General features: G+C 39.6%; 1 protein-coding gene across 9 annotated transcripts in view; it reads right to left on the bottom strand.

The window, feature by feature from the left end:
• The window catches only part of AKAP9 (A-kinase anchoring protein 9), a 128,814-nt gene that overhangs the window by 85,354 nt on the left and 24,067 nt on the right, over nt 1-19,393 (bottom strand). For 6 of the 9 annotated variants that reach the window (XM_039357673.1, XM_039357667.1, XM_039357672.1 and 3 more), the window contains exons 3-7: nt 16,658-16,702; nt 13,443-13,496; nt 12,724-12,894; nt 2,287-2,442; nt 342-533 (exon numbers count right to left, since the gene is read on the bottom strand). In XM_039357673.1, coding sequence (XP_039213607.1) covers nt 342-533; nt 2,287-2,442; nt 12,724-12,894; nt 13,443-13,496; nt 16,658-16,702 — 618 coding nt within the window. The remainder of the gene's footprint in view (nt 1-341; nt 534-2,286; nt 2,443-12,723; nt 12,895-13,442; nt 13,497-16,657; nt 16,703-19,393) is intronic. The other 3 variants (XM_039357671.1, XM_039357674.1, XM_039357676.1) reach the window with 3 other exon arrangements.

Raw genomic sequence — 19,393 nt, 5'->3', positions numbered from 1 at the left:
ATATATATATATATATATATATATATATATATATATAGTGCTGTTCTATAGAGGCAAACCACAGAAATATACAGCTGAATGATAAGAAAAATGCGAATCAGTCCTTTTCATTATCCACCATTCCACAATATATATTACCACTGTATGCTTTAACCATGGCTAATTTAGCTACGTGAAACTTGCCTGGTGCAAGAAGTCATATAAATACTTCAAAAATAAATATTCAGTTCTTCTCATCCCATGTTTTATATTGTGTATCTATCAGTGACAGACAATTGTACCATTTTCAAACCTCTTTTAAACAATAACTATGACAAAATGTATAGCCTTAAAATACAGACCATGTCCATGGTTTTATGTTGCAGAAGGGAAACCTGCACTTCAAAGTCTTCATTTTTCTTCTGATAGTTTCTCAACAGCTGCTCTTGTTCTTCAAGCTGTTGCTGATAGGCAAATATCTGTTGCCTAGCTTGTAATAAGTCAGCAGCTGTACTGCTGTGACTAGTGTTCCTTAAAGTTTCACTTGCCTGCAACTTATGAATAGAACAGTGTATTAAGAGGCATTGTTTGAAAAAGTGGCTTCCAAATTAAGCATTCTCAGTAACATATTTTTATTTCTCTCCCACAAAGGCATATATTTTGCATTTTAAATAGAGGAAGCATTCTTAAAAATATCATAAAGAGCAAGATATTAGCAATCCCATTAGTCCCTTTTCCTCCTGAATTTTTATAACCTACTTCTCTAATACAATCAACCATATATATTTTGGAATTACAAAAGATAAAGGAACTTCATTCAGGGAACCTAAGAGTAGTTGATACAGAAAAACACTGGCCACACTTTCAGATATGTGCATGCAATAACAAGGGTCCCCAAGCCCTGGATCGCAATCCACTAATGGGCCACAGTCTGTTTGGAACTGGGCCATGTGAGTGGATGGCTGGTGCACAGGTGCATGTGTGCAGCTTAACTTATATGAGCAATGAGCTGGTGTGCATATGCACAGCTTGACTTGTGTGAGCGGCAGGTTGGCACACACAAGAGCAGCTTGATTTGTGTGAGTGGTGGGCTAGCACGTATGCACATGTGCTCACATTGGCCCACCACTTGCACAGGCCAGTTCCCTTCTCCCCCCCCCTCCCCCATTGGGCTGCCAAGCCAGAAAGGTTGGAGACTGTTGCAATAGAATATTGATAATATAATTAGTTTTAAAAAATATTAATTAATCAATTATGGTCACAGACCAGCATTATAAATAAAAGCATTAAAAACAACAACAATGTATCTAAACATAGATATCTAATACCAAGCCTATTAAAAAATATTTCCAAGATATTTTCAAATTAATGTAATATGGTTTCCCCCAAAGCAGCTGACTTATCTTAGAAAAAACGTGTTTCTAATATTTTCAGCAAGCTATATTACATTTATGAATCTACTTAAAAATAACTTAGTTCCTTTGATATAAATAACTAGCATTTAGCATTAATTTCTGATACTTCCCTTCCCTTCACTGGATATAGAAATGTGTATATCCCTTTTTAGTCAGGAGAACACAGAGTTCTTCCTAATGGCTCAATACAATATAGACAGTGAAATGCTCCTAAATGATCTGAATAAACAAAATAGCTTTTGATGGGAACCTTGCTGAGTTTGATTCTCTGTCGCCACACTGGACATATGTTTACTTAGTTCCTCCTCGCATTTCACAAGACTTTGAAAACCATATTGTTCAAGCTTGTTTTGCCAAATTAGGAGAAACTATCTTTTTTCTTATTACTTTTTGAAGTGTTTGATGTTTCCTGATTTATTGTATACTGACCAGATTCAATGTACTGATTTATAACTAAAACAAATCCTGAACACAATCTTATCCATTCTTCTCCACCTCAAGCTGTTAAATAAAAGTCCAGTTTGATCAACTTGCACTTTCCATTTTATCAGAATAGCCAAACCACTGTTTGTGAAGTCTCTAAATCAGCACTGTTTTTAGCTCATAATTCTAATTTGAAAGGCTCCCTTAAAGTAAAATTTTGGAATTTGGATAAAATGAATGGGCCATTATTCATAAGACAGAGAACTGAAAGTATCATTTGCAAAGTCAAAGTTTAATATGAATCCAGTCACTGAACAATATATAAAATCAAAATCAATCCATTACCTCAAAAATGGGTCTGCCTAATGGGAAAGTAGAGAAGACGATAGAAACATATATATTTTTTCCTCAATAACTGGAATGGTTTAAGAATATTTTTTAATTTTAATAAAATATTACCAGTACTTACATGCTGAAATTGAATTTGCAGTTTTTGACTTTGTTCTGTCAGTTCCAAAAATTCCCTCATAGTTTCATCTTTTTCCATCCTGGCTTGCTGCAGATTAGCAGTGAGTTGAGTTATAATGTTGTCTCTTTTTTTGATAGCAGTTTCAAATTCCTGCAGCTAGAGAAAGTTATGTTAAATATTAATACCATTTAAAAGAAACTTTATATCAGGTCAAATAAGTCTTGGATGCATACAAATATGTCCAGATATTTAGAAAACACAAAAATTAAACATTTTTAGTATAAAGACATCACGGTATGTTCTCTATAATGTAACATTTCAATGGGGAATAGGGCTTGCTGACTTTCTCCTTGATGGTTGTTGATTAGGGTATTGTTTCATCAACGAGAAAGCCACATAACTACAAAAACTATCAGGGCAAGCTAATATAAACAAACAACCAGCAAATCTCATTGGTACCATATAATTTATCTATAGCCTGGCAATGAAATATTTTCAAGAAAAGGGGTGTTGTCTTACCTGAACACCTTTTCTCAGCACGGAGATGGATAATCCACCAACGGGTTTAGTCTGTGTTCCTGCCCAATCAGATCAGTCAGCCAAAGCTGCAACGCCTGTCCTGGGCTAGTGTCTCCCAGTCTCGACACAGGCGAAGCCATGATTGACAGCAAGACGTGTTGGCTCATAAATCTAGCCCTAGGCCTAAGCAACCTACTAGGGCAGGAGTGGATTATCCATCTCCGTGCTGAGAAAAGGCGTTCAGGTAAGACAACGCCCCTTCTCCAGCACTGGAGATGGATAATCCACCAATAGGACATACCAAAGCCTACTGTCTCTGAGGGAGGGGAGCAGGCCACTCTGGCATGGCACTTTGAGATACGACCTGCTGGAGAACCCTCCTACCAAAGGAGGCTTCCGCTGAGGTGAACCTGTCAATCCTGTAATGCCTTATAAAAGGAGATGGTGAAGACCATGTGGATGCTTTGCAAACGTCCTCAATGTACGCCTGAGTGGCCGAGGCCGCGGAAGTAGCAGCGCTACGGTTCGAGTAGGCCATTATCCATCGTGGAACTGGCAATGATTCAGCCTGGTACGCCCCCGCAATACACGCCCTAATCCACCTGCCAATCGTGGAGGAGGACGCTTTCCGACCCTTGGAAGAAGGATGGAAGGAGACAAAGAAGGCCTCAGAGTTGCAGAAGGTAGCTGTCCGTGAGATGTAGTAACAGAGCGCGCTGCGGACATCCAGAAGTTGCCATTGCCATCCCAGGGCATGAGATGGATGAGGACAGAAATCCAGCAGTACTCTTGAGCCCTGTGGAAGAGAGAATTGATCTTCGGAAGGAAGGCAGGATCCAGACAAAGGACCACACGGTCCTGGTGAAAGAGGCACAGGTCATCCCTGACTGACAGCGCCACCAATTCCGATATTCATCGTGCAGAAGTGATTGCCACCAGAAATGCGACCTTGTGCGATACGTATCGTATATCACATGTCTTGAGGGGCTCAAAAGGCAGTCTGGTAGAGCCCGAAGGACTTGCGGCAGATCCCAAGATGGATACCTGTGCACTACAGGGGGCTTGGTGTTAGTAGCCCCCTTGATGAAAGAGCGGATCAAGGGATGACCTAGGAAAACCGCTGAGTCACAGGTAAGTACCGTGGAGAGAGCAGCGACCTGTCTGCGTAATGTGTTTGGGGCCAAGCCCCTCTCAAGACCCTGTAGAAGATAATCCAATATGTGAGGAATTGTCAAGTCTGGAATGGTCAAGTGGTGGTTCGAGCACCACGAACAGAAATTCCTCTACGTTGCTTCATAAATCCAGTTGGTAGAGGACTGGCGGGAGGCCTCGATTATAGTAATGACCCCCAGCGAGCAGGACTCCTGTGACAGGATCAAGTGCTCAAGTGCCAGACGGCTAACTGGAGCCATTGGGGGTCTGGATAAAGAAGGGTCCCCTGGCTGAGTGAGACCCGCTCAGGGGGAATCCTCCTTGGAGCCCCTAGAGAGAGGTTCACTAGGTTGGCGAACCATGGTCTCTGTGGCCAATATGGGGCTACTAGAAGAACCTTCACCTGCTCCTGAAGTTTGCGGACAACTGCCAGAAGAAGAGGAAGAGGAGGAAAGGCATAAAGCAGTCCCTTCAGCCATGGGCTCTGAAGAGCATCTGCTCGTTCTGCCCCTGGAGACAGAAAGTGGGAAAAGAATCACTGTAGATGAGCGTTTGTCAGGGAAGCAAAGAGGTCTAGAACTGGCAATCCAAAGCGGTGGCAGATTTCCCTGAATATCCTTGGGTATAGGCACCATTCCGAATGGTCCAATGTCGCCCGGCTCAGTGTTTGCCTCTCCTGAAATGTGGTCGGCCTTGATGGAGGCCAGGTTGGCCTCTGCCCAGCAGCTCAGCAGGAGTGCCTCAGTTAAGAGTGCATGAGATTGTGTGTCCCCTTGCCGGTTCACATGTGCCTTGGGCACCACGTTGTCTGTGAGGACCAACATGTGACGCTTTGCCACTGTGCTGCGAAAGTGGCGCAGGGCCAGGTGTATGGCCCTGAGCTCCAGCCAGTTGATATTGTGCCGAAGGTCGGAGCGGGACCAACGGCTCTGTGCCCAGTGTGAGTGAAGGTGCACTCCCCAGCCAAACAGGCTGGCGTCGGTCATAAGGGTGAGTTGATCGGGCTCCTTGAAGTAAGACCCCTTGAGCATGGCCGACGAGAGCCACCATGTGAGGGATCGCGAGACATGGAGTGGGAGTCTCACCCTTCAATTGGAGGAACTGATATTCAGTCTCTGGAAGGGGGGCAGGAACCACTGAAGGTTCCTGGAATGGAGCCTGGCCCAAAGTACAATCTCAATGGCCGAGATCATCTTCCCCAATAATTGGGAGAGGCTGGCCAACGTTACCGTTCAACTCCTGCACAATTGAAGAATCGACTCCCTGATGCTGTCCCAGCGTTCCTGGGATAAGTAGACCCAGCATTCCACTATGTCTATGATGGCCCCTTGGTGCAATACCCTTGTTGAGGGGATCAAATGGCTTTTGGAGAAGTTCACCAAGAACCCATGATTCTGGAGCAGCATTATCACTAGTTTGAGATCCACCTCAGCAGCCTGGATCGATGATGACTGGATTAAAATGTTGTCCCGGTAGCACTGGACTCTGACTGGCACCATTCTCAGGTGAGCTGCTAGAACCGCTAGGATCTTGGTAAAGACCCTCGGAGCCGAGGATGGGCCAAACGGAAATGCCCTGTACTGATAATGGTGTCCCCTGTGGGTGAATCTTAGAAACCGGCGGTGGGTGAGAGAGATGGGGATGTGGAGGTATGCCTCCATGAGGTCGATAGATGTCAAGAAGTCCCCCCTTCTTACTCTTCCCAAGATGGACTGGAGCGTTTGCATCTTGAATTTGCAGTATGCAAGATGATAGTTTAATCCTTTTAGATCCAGGATGGCTCTCCATTCCCCTGACGTCTTGGGGACGACAAAGAGGATGGAATAAAATCCCCGACCTCTCTGATCCAACGGCATCGGTTCTATGGCCCTGTTGTGATTCCGTGCCAGCCTGTGCTCCCAACAACTGAGTCTGAGGAATCTGAGGAGGAGGTGGAGGAGGCATTTGAAGGGCCATCAGGGCAGAGGGAGGCTCTGATGAATTACAGGACTCACAGTTTGATGCAGAGCCTGGGCACTCTAGTTGTGTTCCTGATGAAGCTCAGCTGTGTGAGGAGAATGAGTCAGACTCGGAGGACTCACACCTGATGGACATGCTAATTGATGCACGCACACATCGTCAATTAGCGAGAGTAAATCAGCAGCAGTCAATACGGCAACTCCAGGGTAAAAGGAGAAGGCACTGAGAGGCACTGCTGACAAGCGCCATTTGGACTTGGCGTCAGCGTGCCAGTGTTTCAACCAGAGTATACCGCAGCCAGTGACATTGGATGCCATGGCTCTGGAGGAAAATCTGACGGCCTGGAGGGTGGCATCAGATGCATATTCCGTAGCCGCCAGCATCTTACTTAGATCTTGATGTGTGCAGATGTCGTCCGCCAGTATCCTGGCCTGAAGCTGTCTAAGCCAGTGGAGAGCAGACCTGTTAAAAAAGGATGCAGAGGTAGCTGCTCTGATAGCCCACGTCGCGGCTTGATGAGTTCTACGGTAAGAGAGTTCACATTTATGGTCCTCCGCCTTGAGGGCCTCAGACACGTCGCCAGGAATGGCGGTTGGAGACACAAGGGGTCCTAAAGGTTCATCTACTGCGGGCACCTCCAGAGCCACCTCCAGGTCCTGGGCCATGTTATAAAGTCTTTTCTCATTGCTATTTGGAAGGGGAAAGGAGGCCGGGGATACCCATTGCATTCGGACCGCGTTGAGGAACATGGGAGGACAGGGAATCCAGTGTTGTGTCATTACCGGTTTGGTGAAATTCGGATCAGCCTCCAGTCTGGAGCAATTGAAGTTGCTGGTGTGGAAGGATCGGGTCCAAGATGTGCCGTGGAAGTGTCCTTGCAAAGCAGGGGAACAAAAAAGGCAGGGTTAAAGAGACCGCTAAGTGATGGTGTCTCAGGGGGGTTCCTCCTGCTCAGACATAGGAATCTCCGGGTCAGCCTCATATTCACGAGTCCTCCGAGTAAATGGACTGCGAGGGTGAAGAAGGCGTGTTATAGGACTCAGTACCCAGCTGGTGAGTGGGTTGAAAGGTGACCGTGGCAGATCTAGCTGCTTGCGACCTGGCCTCAAGAGCGCGCTCTACCGCCTGTGCGATCATCTGAGGCAGGCAGTCCTCCATGGGGAGGGGGACCAGTTCACTTGGTCTAAGCCCGGCTGCAGTGGGGGTGAAAGTAGCTTCAGGGGCCACACATTCAGCCCGTGAAACAGGGGGCTGAGTGATGGGATGAACCCTGTCTGTGTCCCCCGATGCAGGAGATGGGATAGGTTCCTCTGTTGACCATATCCCCAGTGGAGAAGCAGAGGGCCCCAGGGGCAGATCAAAGGAAGACACTTCAGCTTGTGAGGTCTCCAGCCTGGCTAGCTTCTGTGCTTTAGAGAATTCCTTCTCTAGAGCTTGGTGTCTCTTGGTGGCTTGTTTTTGGGCTCCCTTGGAGGTCTTTGTGGTAGACCGTGCCTGGGCCTTGGCTGAAATCTTATAGCGTCTGGCAGTCAAGGAGGACGGTGCGATGTCCTTTGTGGGGACCTAGTATCCTCCATCCTCAAGTAACGCAGGAGCATGATGGGGGACCTCTGGTATCTGGAGACTGCTATTGGTTGGATAGGAACAGGCACACTATAGGGGACGCCTGGTATCCAGACCGAGCTATTTGTGTGAATAAGAACAGACACACAATAGGGGGCGCCTGGAATCCAGACAGAGCTGTTTGTGTGGATAAGAACAGATGCACGATAACGGGCATCTGGAATCCAGCTAGAGCTAATTGTGTGGATAAGAACAGGCACACAGTAGGGGCCGCCTGGTATCCAGACAGAGCTATTTGTGTGGATAAGAACAGACGCACGATAGAGGGCACCTGGAATCCAGATAGAGTTGCCGTGTGGATAAGAACAGGCGCACAACAGGGGACGCCTGGAATCCAATTAGAGCTGTTAATATGAGTAGGCCTAGGATCCCAATGGGGTATTCCTGGCTTTCAGGAAGACCTGGAGACACCAAAGCACCCAGAAATTGAATCCAAGAAAGCTAAGTGCACTTGAAAGAATGAACAACCATATAGAGCCAAACCAGCTAAGAAAGCTGAGAAATGGGTATAGCACAGACCAGAGTGGCTGTGGAGGTGAATATTAACTGAGGCCTGAGAGGCCTGAAATGGAGTTTAAGGCAAGAATCAGAAATGGGGTCCTACATAGGGAATAGAAGCCCTGTACGAGGTACAAAATGGCCACCCCTGAGGAAAAAGGGAAGCCTGAAAGGTATACAAAATGGCGGCCATTATGAAAATGGCGACCATACACTCCCTGAAAATCTCTCCTAGATTTCAGCCCTCTGAGTACTTTATTCTGTAGTTTCTTGGGATGCAAGAGAAAATGAACTGGAATGCGTGGCAGGAATAGAGGAAGGAACCCTTTCCTCCGTTGAGTTTGTTCGCAAGCTCAAAATGGCGGCTACATGAGGGAACTGAGGCAAGGCCCGAGCGCAGGAGTAATACTGAGGCCCTGCGACCCAGAATGCAACCGGCAGCGAGCTTAGGTAACGATCTCTCTGCGCTGTTCCTTGGCGAAGGAGACTGCAAACCCCTTATTTTTCAGCGTGCCTCTTCAAACAGCTGCTGCACAGCTGATTTGCAGCCGCCCGAGGGAAGCTGCAATCTCGTTTAGGAGACTGTAGCCAGTAACTCCTACCAGTGAGGCAGCAAACAAATGGGCTGTCCCGATTCCCAGAGCTGCAGCCGCAGCTCCGGAAAGCCGAAAAGGAGGAAAAAATCAAAACGAAGCTCCCGGACAGGGCCGGCTCCAAAGGGCTTCCCTTGCCTGTGCGCACGTGTGGAGACCGGAGCTGCAGCCGCAGACTCCGGTAGGATTAAGGAAAGCAGAAGGACAAGTAACAAAAGAAAAAAATCTTTTGGGGATCTGGATCAGCCCTGATCCCAGAGCTGTTCAGGAATGAGCAGGGAATGAGGGGATGGGGGGTTGGGGAATATCTTTCCTCCGTTTCCAAATGGCATGAGAGGGAAAAGGAGAGAGATTGTCTCTCAATCAGGGTAAATAATAATAATAATGAATTGGGAAAAACGAACAGAAAACTGAATAGCAGCACTGACTTCAGCGCTGCTCAGAAAACTGTGGTCTATAATGGAAAAATCCACCAATGGAGACTGTACCTGCCTAAGAGCCAAACTTGCATGTCTGTTCTGGGCAAGATCAGTAAAGACTGGGAGACGCTAGCCCAGGACAGGTGTTGCAACTTTGGCTGACTGATCTGACTGGTCAGGAATACAGTCTAAACCCGTTGGTGGATTATCCATCTCCAGTGCTGGAGAACAAAGCTCTGAGAGTGCTAAGAATTCTATAGTAAAATGCTGAGCTAAATATATATTCTCTTTTATATGTATAACAGAATATTGATTTCCTTGCTAATTATATTATTTTTACCAATTAATACTTTAAAACACTAATATAAACACAAGCTTTTGTCTCGGTATAATTCTAATATTAGTAGCTTATGAACACTTTTTTACATTTCTAAACATTTTTCCAAGAACTGATTTTCAGCATAAGCCCCAAATAATTTTTTAATGTTTGTAAAAGAATATGGGACTGCTTATAGCTATACTTTTTATATTCTCTTGAATAGATCTAAAATCCAAAGAACTAAAACTTCAATCATCAAATAATTAGCAATCATTCAAATATCATGCTCCATAAAGATAAAACAAAAGGACAAATGGGGACGTTAAAGAAGAAACTGAATCCAATGAAATTCTGTTGGATTGAAATAAATATTGCGACATATGCAAGACATATTTTATCAGTGAAAGAAACTGTTTTTCCAACAATCAATCCAATGCAGTTTTAAATTGGAAGATGCCTTAGTTTCTCTTTCAGGGCTTTAAAAGAACAAAAAATTAGCTAAAAGTTGAAAAAGCAAGCATAAACCAAATATTTCCTTCCATCAATTGTAGCAGATGGCATAGGATAATATAAATGGTGACAGAGAAATAAGGAAATGGTTTTGCAATATTAGACTACAAACTGGAATCTCTACTTAACCTCATTTTCACTTTGAACATGTTCAATTTTCTCACTAAAAAAGCTAGAAAAAATGCTAAATTAAGAAAATCAAGAAAGTTGTATTGTGTAAGTATGCAAAACTAGAAAAGAGATTAGAGTTCTTTTTAAGAAATAGATTCCTGCATTTTAAAATCAATCCAATAAATCATTTTTAAAAAGTTTTTACCATTAAACATTCTCTACATTTAGCAAACATCATAACATAATATACATTTCTAACTCATAACACTCAATTACACTCTTAGTTCTTTATACCTGCACTTTAGTATATTATGGTATCTAGTATCAGTTATCCAACTTATACTGAAACTATTTTCAGGCCTTCTTTGATGAATATAATAAAACATAATTGTGATACTAATTGGGCAAACAAAAAGCAAGATATCAAAAGATTATATAGCAAGAGATACAGACAGTCCTCAACATATGATTGTAATTGAGCCACACTTTTGGTCATAACACTGTGACAGTTGTAAAGTGGGTCACTATGTGACCACATCCAATTTTATTATCTTTTTTTGTGGAAGACATTAAACAAACCCAGTTTGTTAAGCAAACTGTTGTTCACTCTGGGTTTTGCAAGAAACTGGAAATAATTGCTGGTTTCTGGCAAAAATGTCATAAATCACAGTCAACTGCAAGATGTTGCAAACAACGATAAATATGCCAAGCGCCCAAAATATAGTCACATGACCCAGTGAGCATAGACATTGAAACTTTGAATCCAGATTGTAAGTCCCATTTTAGGAGTTCATCATAACTTTGAACTTAGCTTAGTGACTGGTCATAAGTTGAGGACTACCTGTAATGGAAAGATGAGGAAAGAAAAGCTGTAATTACATCCTGGCTTTTTAAAATTCATATGCCCAAAACTTCAGTAAACACTTTCTCCTGCAAATACCATATGAAATTAACACAATGATTTTAAAATGTTAATTTGTTTAATGTTTAATATTAAGACTTATAAAAATCTTGTAAAGGAAGTTGTTTTTCATTGAGTGTTTATCTTTCATTAAAAAAACAGGTATACTGCAACCTAGAATAACAATGTTACATTATAAATTTAGTAAAATAAAAACATCTAAGGTGTGATAAAATGCACTCTAAAAAACTCCAAGTTTTTCTGTTACTAGAAATTACTATTAAGAGTTTGTAACTTTCTATAAAGAGAACAAATTTAGTATAAGTTACTTATAAAGTAATAAAGTTGGGATAGAAATCAATCAATAAAATAAATAAATAAATAAATAAATAAATAAATAAAATGTTATATCATTCCAGATGAAAAACATAACTGCTTCAACAAATCATAATAGGTATTTATGACTATCACTAATTATTCATGATATAACATACATTTTGGATGGCCCGGGACCCCCTATAACCTCATTATGGAACATTTCTTTACTTTTAAGGATTTTATGCTGTGTATATCACATATATATTACATTTCATTCTTTTAGCAGAGAATACTTATATTTTCTGGAATAATATTTTAAATGACAATGATGGATAGAATAGGGATACACAGAATCCAATTGTTTTACAAAAGTAAGACAACTCAGATGCTGACAAAACCCTGGTATACTTAAAACATTTTAGGCATAAAAATAAATATTCATAAAAAATTACTTCAGCATCTTCCACAGTTCAGATCTTATTCTAATTTAATTTCTGATCAGAGTGTATCTTTTATCTTTTATAAAGAGCCCATGTGGTGCAATGGTTAGAAAGCAGTATTGCAGGCTAACTCTGACCATAGCCTGGAGTTTGACCCTAATGGGGCTCGAGGTTGACTCATCCTTCCAAGACTGATAAAACGAGGATCCAGATTGTTGGATGCAATATGCTGAGATTGTAAACCTGCCAGAGAGCGCTGTAAAGCACTACAGAGTGATATGAAAGTCTAAGTGCTATTGCTATCTGTCTGTTCACAAATGCTCTGGGTCACAAAACAAAGCACCACAAAAGTCTACATCATTCCATAAACATAGATCTTATAGGTGCTTTTTCTGAAATCTTCCTGTAATCATTATATCTATCATAATTTGAATAATAAAGGCAAAAGATATAATCTTTATATAAGAGGAGAGAAACCAGATATAGTATGAAAAATGGGATAAAGTTCTGTACTTTGAAATGCTATTTTCCATTACTATTTCATCAACAATCTAAAAGGACGATAAAGAATGTGTACACATACCGGTACTAAATATGCACAATAGCAGTGTAATGTGCACAGAATATTATGTGTATACATTTTTATGGTGCAGACATTATTTAATTTATACTGTATACAATCCATCTCACTATCCAAAATGATTCCTTAGTGTTCTCCTAAGAACTAATCCAGAAATGTAATTGAATAGATTTATATATTATCCAGGTTCCGAGACATGGATAAATTTTATTGCACCATTAGGTTATCAACCATCTTCTTGATTTATAAGAGGAACGCTAATTTCACTGCCCTTTCTCTAATAAAACTAGGGAATATTCTAAAAAAAATTAACCCTATTATTTTTTATAGAATTAAAGTCAAAACTCATTAAGAACTGAACCAAGAAAATGTGGAAGTTGAAGCAGTTTATACCGATACTTTTAATATTAGTATCAGTAAATGAAACAAAAAAATGAACATTTTTAGAACTCAGATTGTACCAAGCATGCAGAAAGCAACATAAGGTAATTATACCTGTTGCAATCCATCTGTACCATACGCTGCCCTCATTTCTTCTAGCTCTTTATTTAGCTCTTCAATCTCTTGTTGCTTTCCAGCCAATTCATTCTTCATCATCTGCAGTTCTGTTTTAGTATTCTGCACCTCATGATCAGTATACTTCTCTCCAAATTCCAATTCTTCTTCCTAAACCAATTCAAGGTTCTTAAACCCAGCATGGTACAATATTGTTTTAAAGTGAAGATATGTAAAATATTTATTTTTTTGCAAAATGAGACAGTACTTTAGAGCAGTGATTCCCAACCTTTTGGGCACCAGGGACTGGTTCTGTGGAGAGAGGTTTTTCCACAGCCTGGAGGGGTGTGTGGTTTTGTGTGCTGTGGCATCCCATGGAGCTTTGACAGTTTGTATGGCCTGGTTTCTGGCATGCCATAGCCCACTGCCAATCCACATACTGGGGGTGGGGGACTCCTGCTTTAGAGGATTGCTATGGAAACTAACTTTATTAGTATAGCTTGCTGTGCAAGAGCAATAGCATTATATTAATCCAAATTAAATTTTAAAATTTGTCTTCTCAATAGTGTAAAAATGCAACAGAAGGATAGAGCACATAAATTAGAAATTGTTATGGCATGCAAGTAGAAGAACTGCAGTTAATAGTCTTAATTCATTTCTCAAAGCAAATCATTTAGTGTTTTAGTATTAACTGCCATGAATTAATGTAAATACTGTACCCTAATAAAGTCAGAAGGTACATCAGTTCTTGTCAAAAAATTGCCACCATTTATCTGCATGAGAAAAATGTCTATATAGGTTACACTTTAAATTACAACTTAGAATGTAACTGATGTCTACTTGGAAATAACTACCTATCCTCTAACAAGTATACAGTAGTCTCATTTTTACTTCCGATTAATTATACTTCCATTTTACTTAATCAACACAAGGAAATACTCGTCAGTGAAGTTAAATAAGGACAAAGTCATTTCTTGAAATATCTTTCTCCAACAAAGGCTTGAAGGTTGAAAAAAATGTGTTTAAAGGATTTCATTAAAAATTAATTTTTGCAGAATCAGGTTCTTTTTCCTAATGCAGAATTATGCATAAAGGCTTGATAAAGATATCGTGGATAATTTATGTATGTTTAAGAAGAAAATATTTTAAGGTTTCCATTGCAATGTTAGCACAAAATGTATTTCCACCAAAAAGTAATACAAATTTAATACAGTTTCTCATCTAATTTGGAGAAACTAGAAGGAAGAGTTATAGAGGTGGAACCATCTAACCAATACTGACAAATCCTAACAAAGCTAAATTAGGTCAGACCCAATTAGTAGTACAACTGAGAGGGGGGAAAACATGGAAGAAATCATTATAAGCCACTTCCATACTGCTGCCAAAAAACTACATAGACACATTCAGGTGATCACTAGCACTGGGCATCATTCCAAGACCCAAATGGAGGAAAACAGAAGTGACAATTATAAGTAACATATATTTTTGAAAATACATCACAGATTCTGTTATTCCAAACATACCCAGTATAACAGCTGATACAAAACTCCCGAGATTTTCAAAAACCTGAATTCTGAATTGAGGAATAGAATTTTATTTGTTGTGTTGGTAACTAACACCTTACCTAAGACACTGAAAAACAGAACTCAAGTAAACTGAAAATTAGATATTTCAGTTAAATACTGAAGGTTAAATACTAAATGTCCGATATGCATAAATTATTAATACAAACATATCAGAAACAACTTATCCCTCTCACAATTTATCCCTGTCTTTTTGGATCATCTTATAACTTCAGGGTCTTACATTCCAAGTTACTGCTGTGCTTATTCAAATATTTATGCAAAATGAAGCACAACAAAAACATGAATTATCGAATATTTGACAATGCTGTATTAATATCATACATTTCAATGTACAAATTTTCTGAAGTAGCCTTTAAGCAGTAGCCCTGCTTGCCTATGGGGGAAAGAACAGAAGTGTCAAATCCTTGTTCTCACCATGATCCCACCATCTTGTTTCAGCAGTTATGGATACAAATAAAACTCTATGAAGTCCACTAAATAATTTGACAGAGGATGCAAATGATGCGCTCAACAACAACTTGTATGGATGAGTCTCTCCACACAGTCTTTATGCCTTTCATGAGAAATAGTCCTATGGGTGAAGGAACCAATATGAGTTGGATAATGGCAGAGAATATGGAAAGATTTGGGTTTCACTACAGCTCTGTAACCTGTATTCAGTCAGCCATGACTGCCAACCTCCTAGGAGGAGAAGACTCTTGAAGAAATGTCATGCCTGCAAAGAAACTCTTTCTCTTTATTCTAAAAGCATTATTTATGTTAAAAAAAGAACTATCACTGAAAAGCACTGTTGCTCTCCTTTTGCACAAAAATACAAAAATATGTTGCCTATAAATGAATGGTAATCAACATGGCTCTAATTATTTTCAAAGATTCCAAATATAGGTCTCTTCTGAATTCATAACTAATTCAACATTTCAAATTCTAATAATCAATTTTATAAGTATATTTCTGTAGCACGAGGGAGAAATCCCATCCCTGGAAGGTCAGAAACAAAAAAAGAAAAAGTTAAAGCTGATCTGCCAATCAAATTTAAACCTATCAATCTAGATCATGGGTATCAAATTTGCCACACCACCTGACGTGTCACGACATATCGTGATTTTTTTTTTGCATTGCTGGAGCTGTGATTGGCGTAGCCTCCGCATGATGCAACCGGCCTGCGGGCTGGCAGTTTGACACCCCTGATCTAGATAGTAAGTAGAGCTCATTAGGGAAATTCAAGAAATTCAAACTCTAAAGAACCAATAAGGAATATGAAAATTTACATAGACTTAATTTTTCCTTTGTACTTTGTTTTCATGGAAAGATAAGAACAGGTTTATCCTAGCTGACTTAGAGGTAAGTAAGTAAAGTCCTAAGTTTCAGTGATGTGGAAGCTGGAGAATCAAGAATGATATAACTATCTAAAGAGCAATGGAACTAAAAGCAAAGTAATGTTTTGGATCTGCCTTTGTTTCATTTTATTATCTTGTGATTTATTCTCTTCTGCTCTATCCTATATGAATATTCCTTAGTGGAGAAGCAATTAGTTTAGAAAAACTTTTTCAAGCTAATTATTCAACTCTTTTTGTTTTTTGGTCCTTTGTGGATTCTGTTGGTTCCTTAATTTCAATTTCAATTAAACAAGGGTTGGATTTCTTTGCTGAATCAATCCATTCTGAAAGGTTTTTAACTTTATACACTTCCTGTTAGGCTAAGCTACCGAGAAAAGTCAAAGGAGACTTATCCATACATTAAACCACCCACCGCAAAGAAGTACTAAAGAGGGTGTTGGCAGCATACTTAATAAGTTGCTCATAAATGTATGGGAGAGTGTACCAAGAGGACCAGTCTATCACATCCCTTCTTGTTACAATGTTCCAATGCTTTTATATATGCATTATAAAAATTATATATCATTATATGCTTAATGTATTTATGCTCAAACAGTAAAAGACACATTCATACCTAGTACAATTAGAGTATATGTATATAATAAAATAAAATTTCTACAGGGATATAACTATATCTTTATATGCATTTATGCATGTGGATATATATGTAGTGTATGTGTATTGTATACAGACACATTTACACATCAGAAAATAGTCCAATAATACTTGATAATTATTGATAAATCCACTTTTGCAAAGCTATATCATTTTATTTAGTCATAATATTTCTCCTAAAATTATTTTTAGGAATACTTATTTAAATGAGTATTGTAGATCATCTTTCACTATGCTGATTTTATAAAATGGTTCACATAAAATAAACTGACATAATAAAAATAGAGCATAAATAATTTAAAGCAGCATTTAAAAACTATAGATTTTTAAGCAACATATAAGACATCATCATCTTACCTCTGAGCTGTAATCATCTGCTGGAGTAGAAATCTCACTTTCTAGCTAAAACAGAAATAAAAATACAAGAATTTTTTATAGTATTCTAACATAGGAAGATAATGAAAATCTTCAGTATCTTGAACAACAGTTGCTAGGCAGCATCTCTTATTGCTAAGACTGCTTAAAATTAACACACATTTTTAAAAAGTGCTTATATTGGAAAAATGAAGCAAAATGTAATGACTTTTGAAAGTAAGGCTTGAATAATAAACAAAAATTACTCTTGGCAATTGTTAATTTGAATCTCTCTTGATATTTCTCTTTCCTGGAATTAAATTGCAAGAAACCTTTTGGAGCCTATAATCAAGTTGAAACTTGTCTTTGGGCTTTAGGAATCATTTTATCTTACTGACTTTGGGCATATTTGAATCCAGGTACAAATCTTAAGTATAACCTAACATTACAGGGAATTCAATTCACAATGGGGACATTCCTTAAAGTTGACTTTGATACCACATACAATTGCAGGTGGAAAAAAATATATTATTACAGCCAAACTCAATAAAAGTAGTTTTAGCTTTTCTGTGAAATTGACTTCCTGGTCTGGTTTATCTAGTGAGGCTGAAAGTTGAGCCAGACCACGTGCTTGATATAAACTTCTCAGATTTGTTCAGCATTTGATGGTCTTCAAATCCAATAAAATAAATATTAAAGCCTGGTCCTTTTTGGTCTCTTGCTAATTTTGATGCCATCAATCATGGTATCCTTCTGGACCAGCACAGGGAATTGGGAATGAGAGCATGGTTTTGATGAAGTTCTCTTTCTGCCTTTAGTGCTGGTTCCAGTTAAGTTAGTATAATTGGGAGAACAGACACCTCTTGCTTCTGGGCTCCTCAATCTCCTTGCTCTAATATTTACATGATGCCATCCGTAAAGGTCATCATCCAGCAGCATGAAGTTAGGTGATATCAATATGCTGACAATATCCAGCTACATATCTCAGCGCTGAGCCAACCAAGTGATGTTGTCAAGCTTCATTTTCAATATTTAGAGGCTAGGAGTTTGGGTGCAAACAGATATATGCTCAACTCTTGACAGAACAAATGGCTGTGAATTTGGAGAGCATTCAGTTCCAGAGATCTCTCACAGTTGTATATAGGGTTATGCTATCCCAGACAAAAGTGGTATGTAATTCTGAGATCCCTATAGATCTGTGGTGACCTTCCTGCCAAACCATCTTGTGTGATAAGTGCACTCATTTATGAATTGGGGGCTCTATTTATAGTCAGTGGCATTCTAGTTATGTTTGATCTGGATTATTACAATGTGCTTTACATGTTGCTGTCCTTGAAAGCCATTTAGAAATTACAACTGAATGTGTAGTTGTTCAGTAGAATGTGTAAAAAATTGTGGCAGCATGAGTTATAGGTGTACGTGTGCACTTTTATGTAACACTGCAAATATGTAAGTCCACTGATTGCCAATGGAGGTCAAGGTACAATTCAAGGTGTAAGATAAGATAACCTTTGACATTTTTTTTTACTGTGGGCACAACGACACATATCAAAAATGAGATTTAGTTGCCTATTCTCAAAGTGAAACACATACATGACACACACTTAAAGATACTATATACAACATATGTATAGACCCACACTCCTACATATACATAACAAATAAATATTAAATACTGCCAATCTTGAATATATAACGGAAGGAGGAACCTTGAGAGAACCTTAATGTGGTACGGAATGAAACTATGGCTGAATCTGGATGTTCTGCTATGGATATCACAAAGCCTGATAATTTTCAGGATTATCATGGTTCAGTTATCTCTTCCTATCCAATATGACCCAACAGGATTAGTATGCTCTGGATTCTACAAAAAGCCATGCCTTTTCTGTTGCAGCACCAGTGCTCTGGAATTCCCTTCCCTTCCTCAAATATGGTCTGTCCCAGCCCTGTCAGCCTGAAGATCTGTGTCGTTCTCAGGAACTGGTTCAATTATAATTACAGGTAGTTCTCCACAACTGTTCATTTGAAGTTGCAACTTAACTGAAAATAATATATGATCATTTTCCACACTTACAACTGTTGCAGCAACCTCACAGTCATATGATCAAAATCCAGGTGCTTGGGAACTGGCTCATATTTATGATGATTGCAGTGTCTCAGTGACCACCTTTTGCAATCTTCTGATAAGCAAAGTTAACAACCATGTTACTAACTTAACTATAGCGATTCACTTAATCGTGGCAGGAAGGTTGTATAATGAGGTAAAACTCACTTAACAAATGTCTCACTTAGAAACAGAAGTTGTGGGCTCAACTGTGGTCGTACGTCAAGGAATACCTGTATATGCGTATTTAATGCTTTTAACTTTTATTAGCTATCTAAAGGCTTCTGGCAAGTGGGCAGCTGGATGGATGGATAGATGGATGGAGGGAGGGAGGGATGGGATGGGATGGGATGGGAGGGAAGGAAGGAAGGAAGGAAGGAAGGAAGGAAGGAAGGAAGGAAGGAAGGAAGGAAGGAAGGAAATAAATGAACTTTAGCTAGAGTATATGCTAGTAATATTCTGTGGGAGTACATATCTTGTGAATTCATAACTTAATTAGTTAGGCAACATTTTAAAATTTCACTTATATTTCTCCACATTTGTAAAGTATTTGTAATTGCTTAAAAAAATAAGCAAAGGATAAATTTACATTAGTCAAAATCTGTACATCATAAAGAAATTGTTCTCTAAAATTA

Source organism: Crotalus tigris, unplaced genomic scaffold (assembly GCF_016545835.1).
Source record: "Crotalus tigris isolate CLP2741 ecotype Arizona unplaced genomic scaffold, ASM1654583v1 scf7180000018940.2059657, whole genome shotgun sequence".
In the NCBI taxonomy this organism is placed as follows: Eukaryota; Metazoa; Chordata; class Lepidosauria; order Squamata; family Viperidae; genus Crotalus; species Crotalus tigris.
Note: the sequence above shows the minus strand (reverse complement) of the source record. Positions and strands in the feature narration are given on the sequence as shown.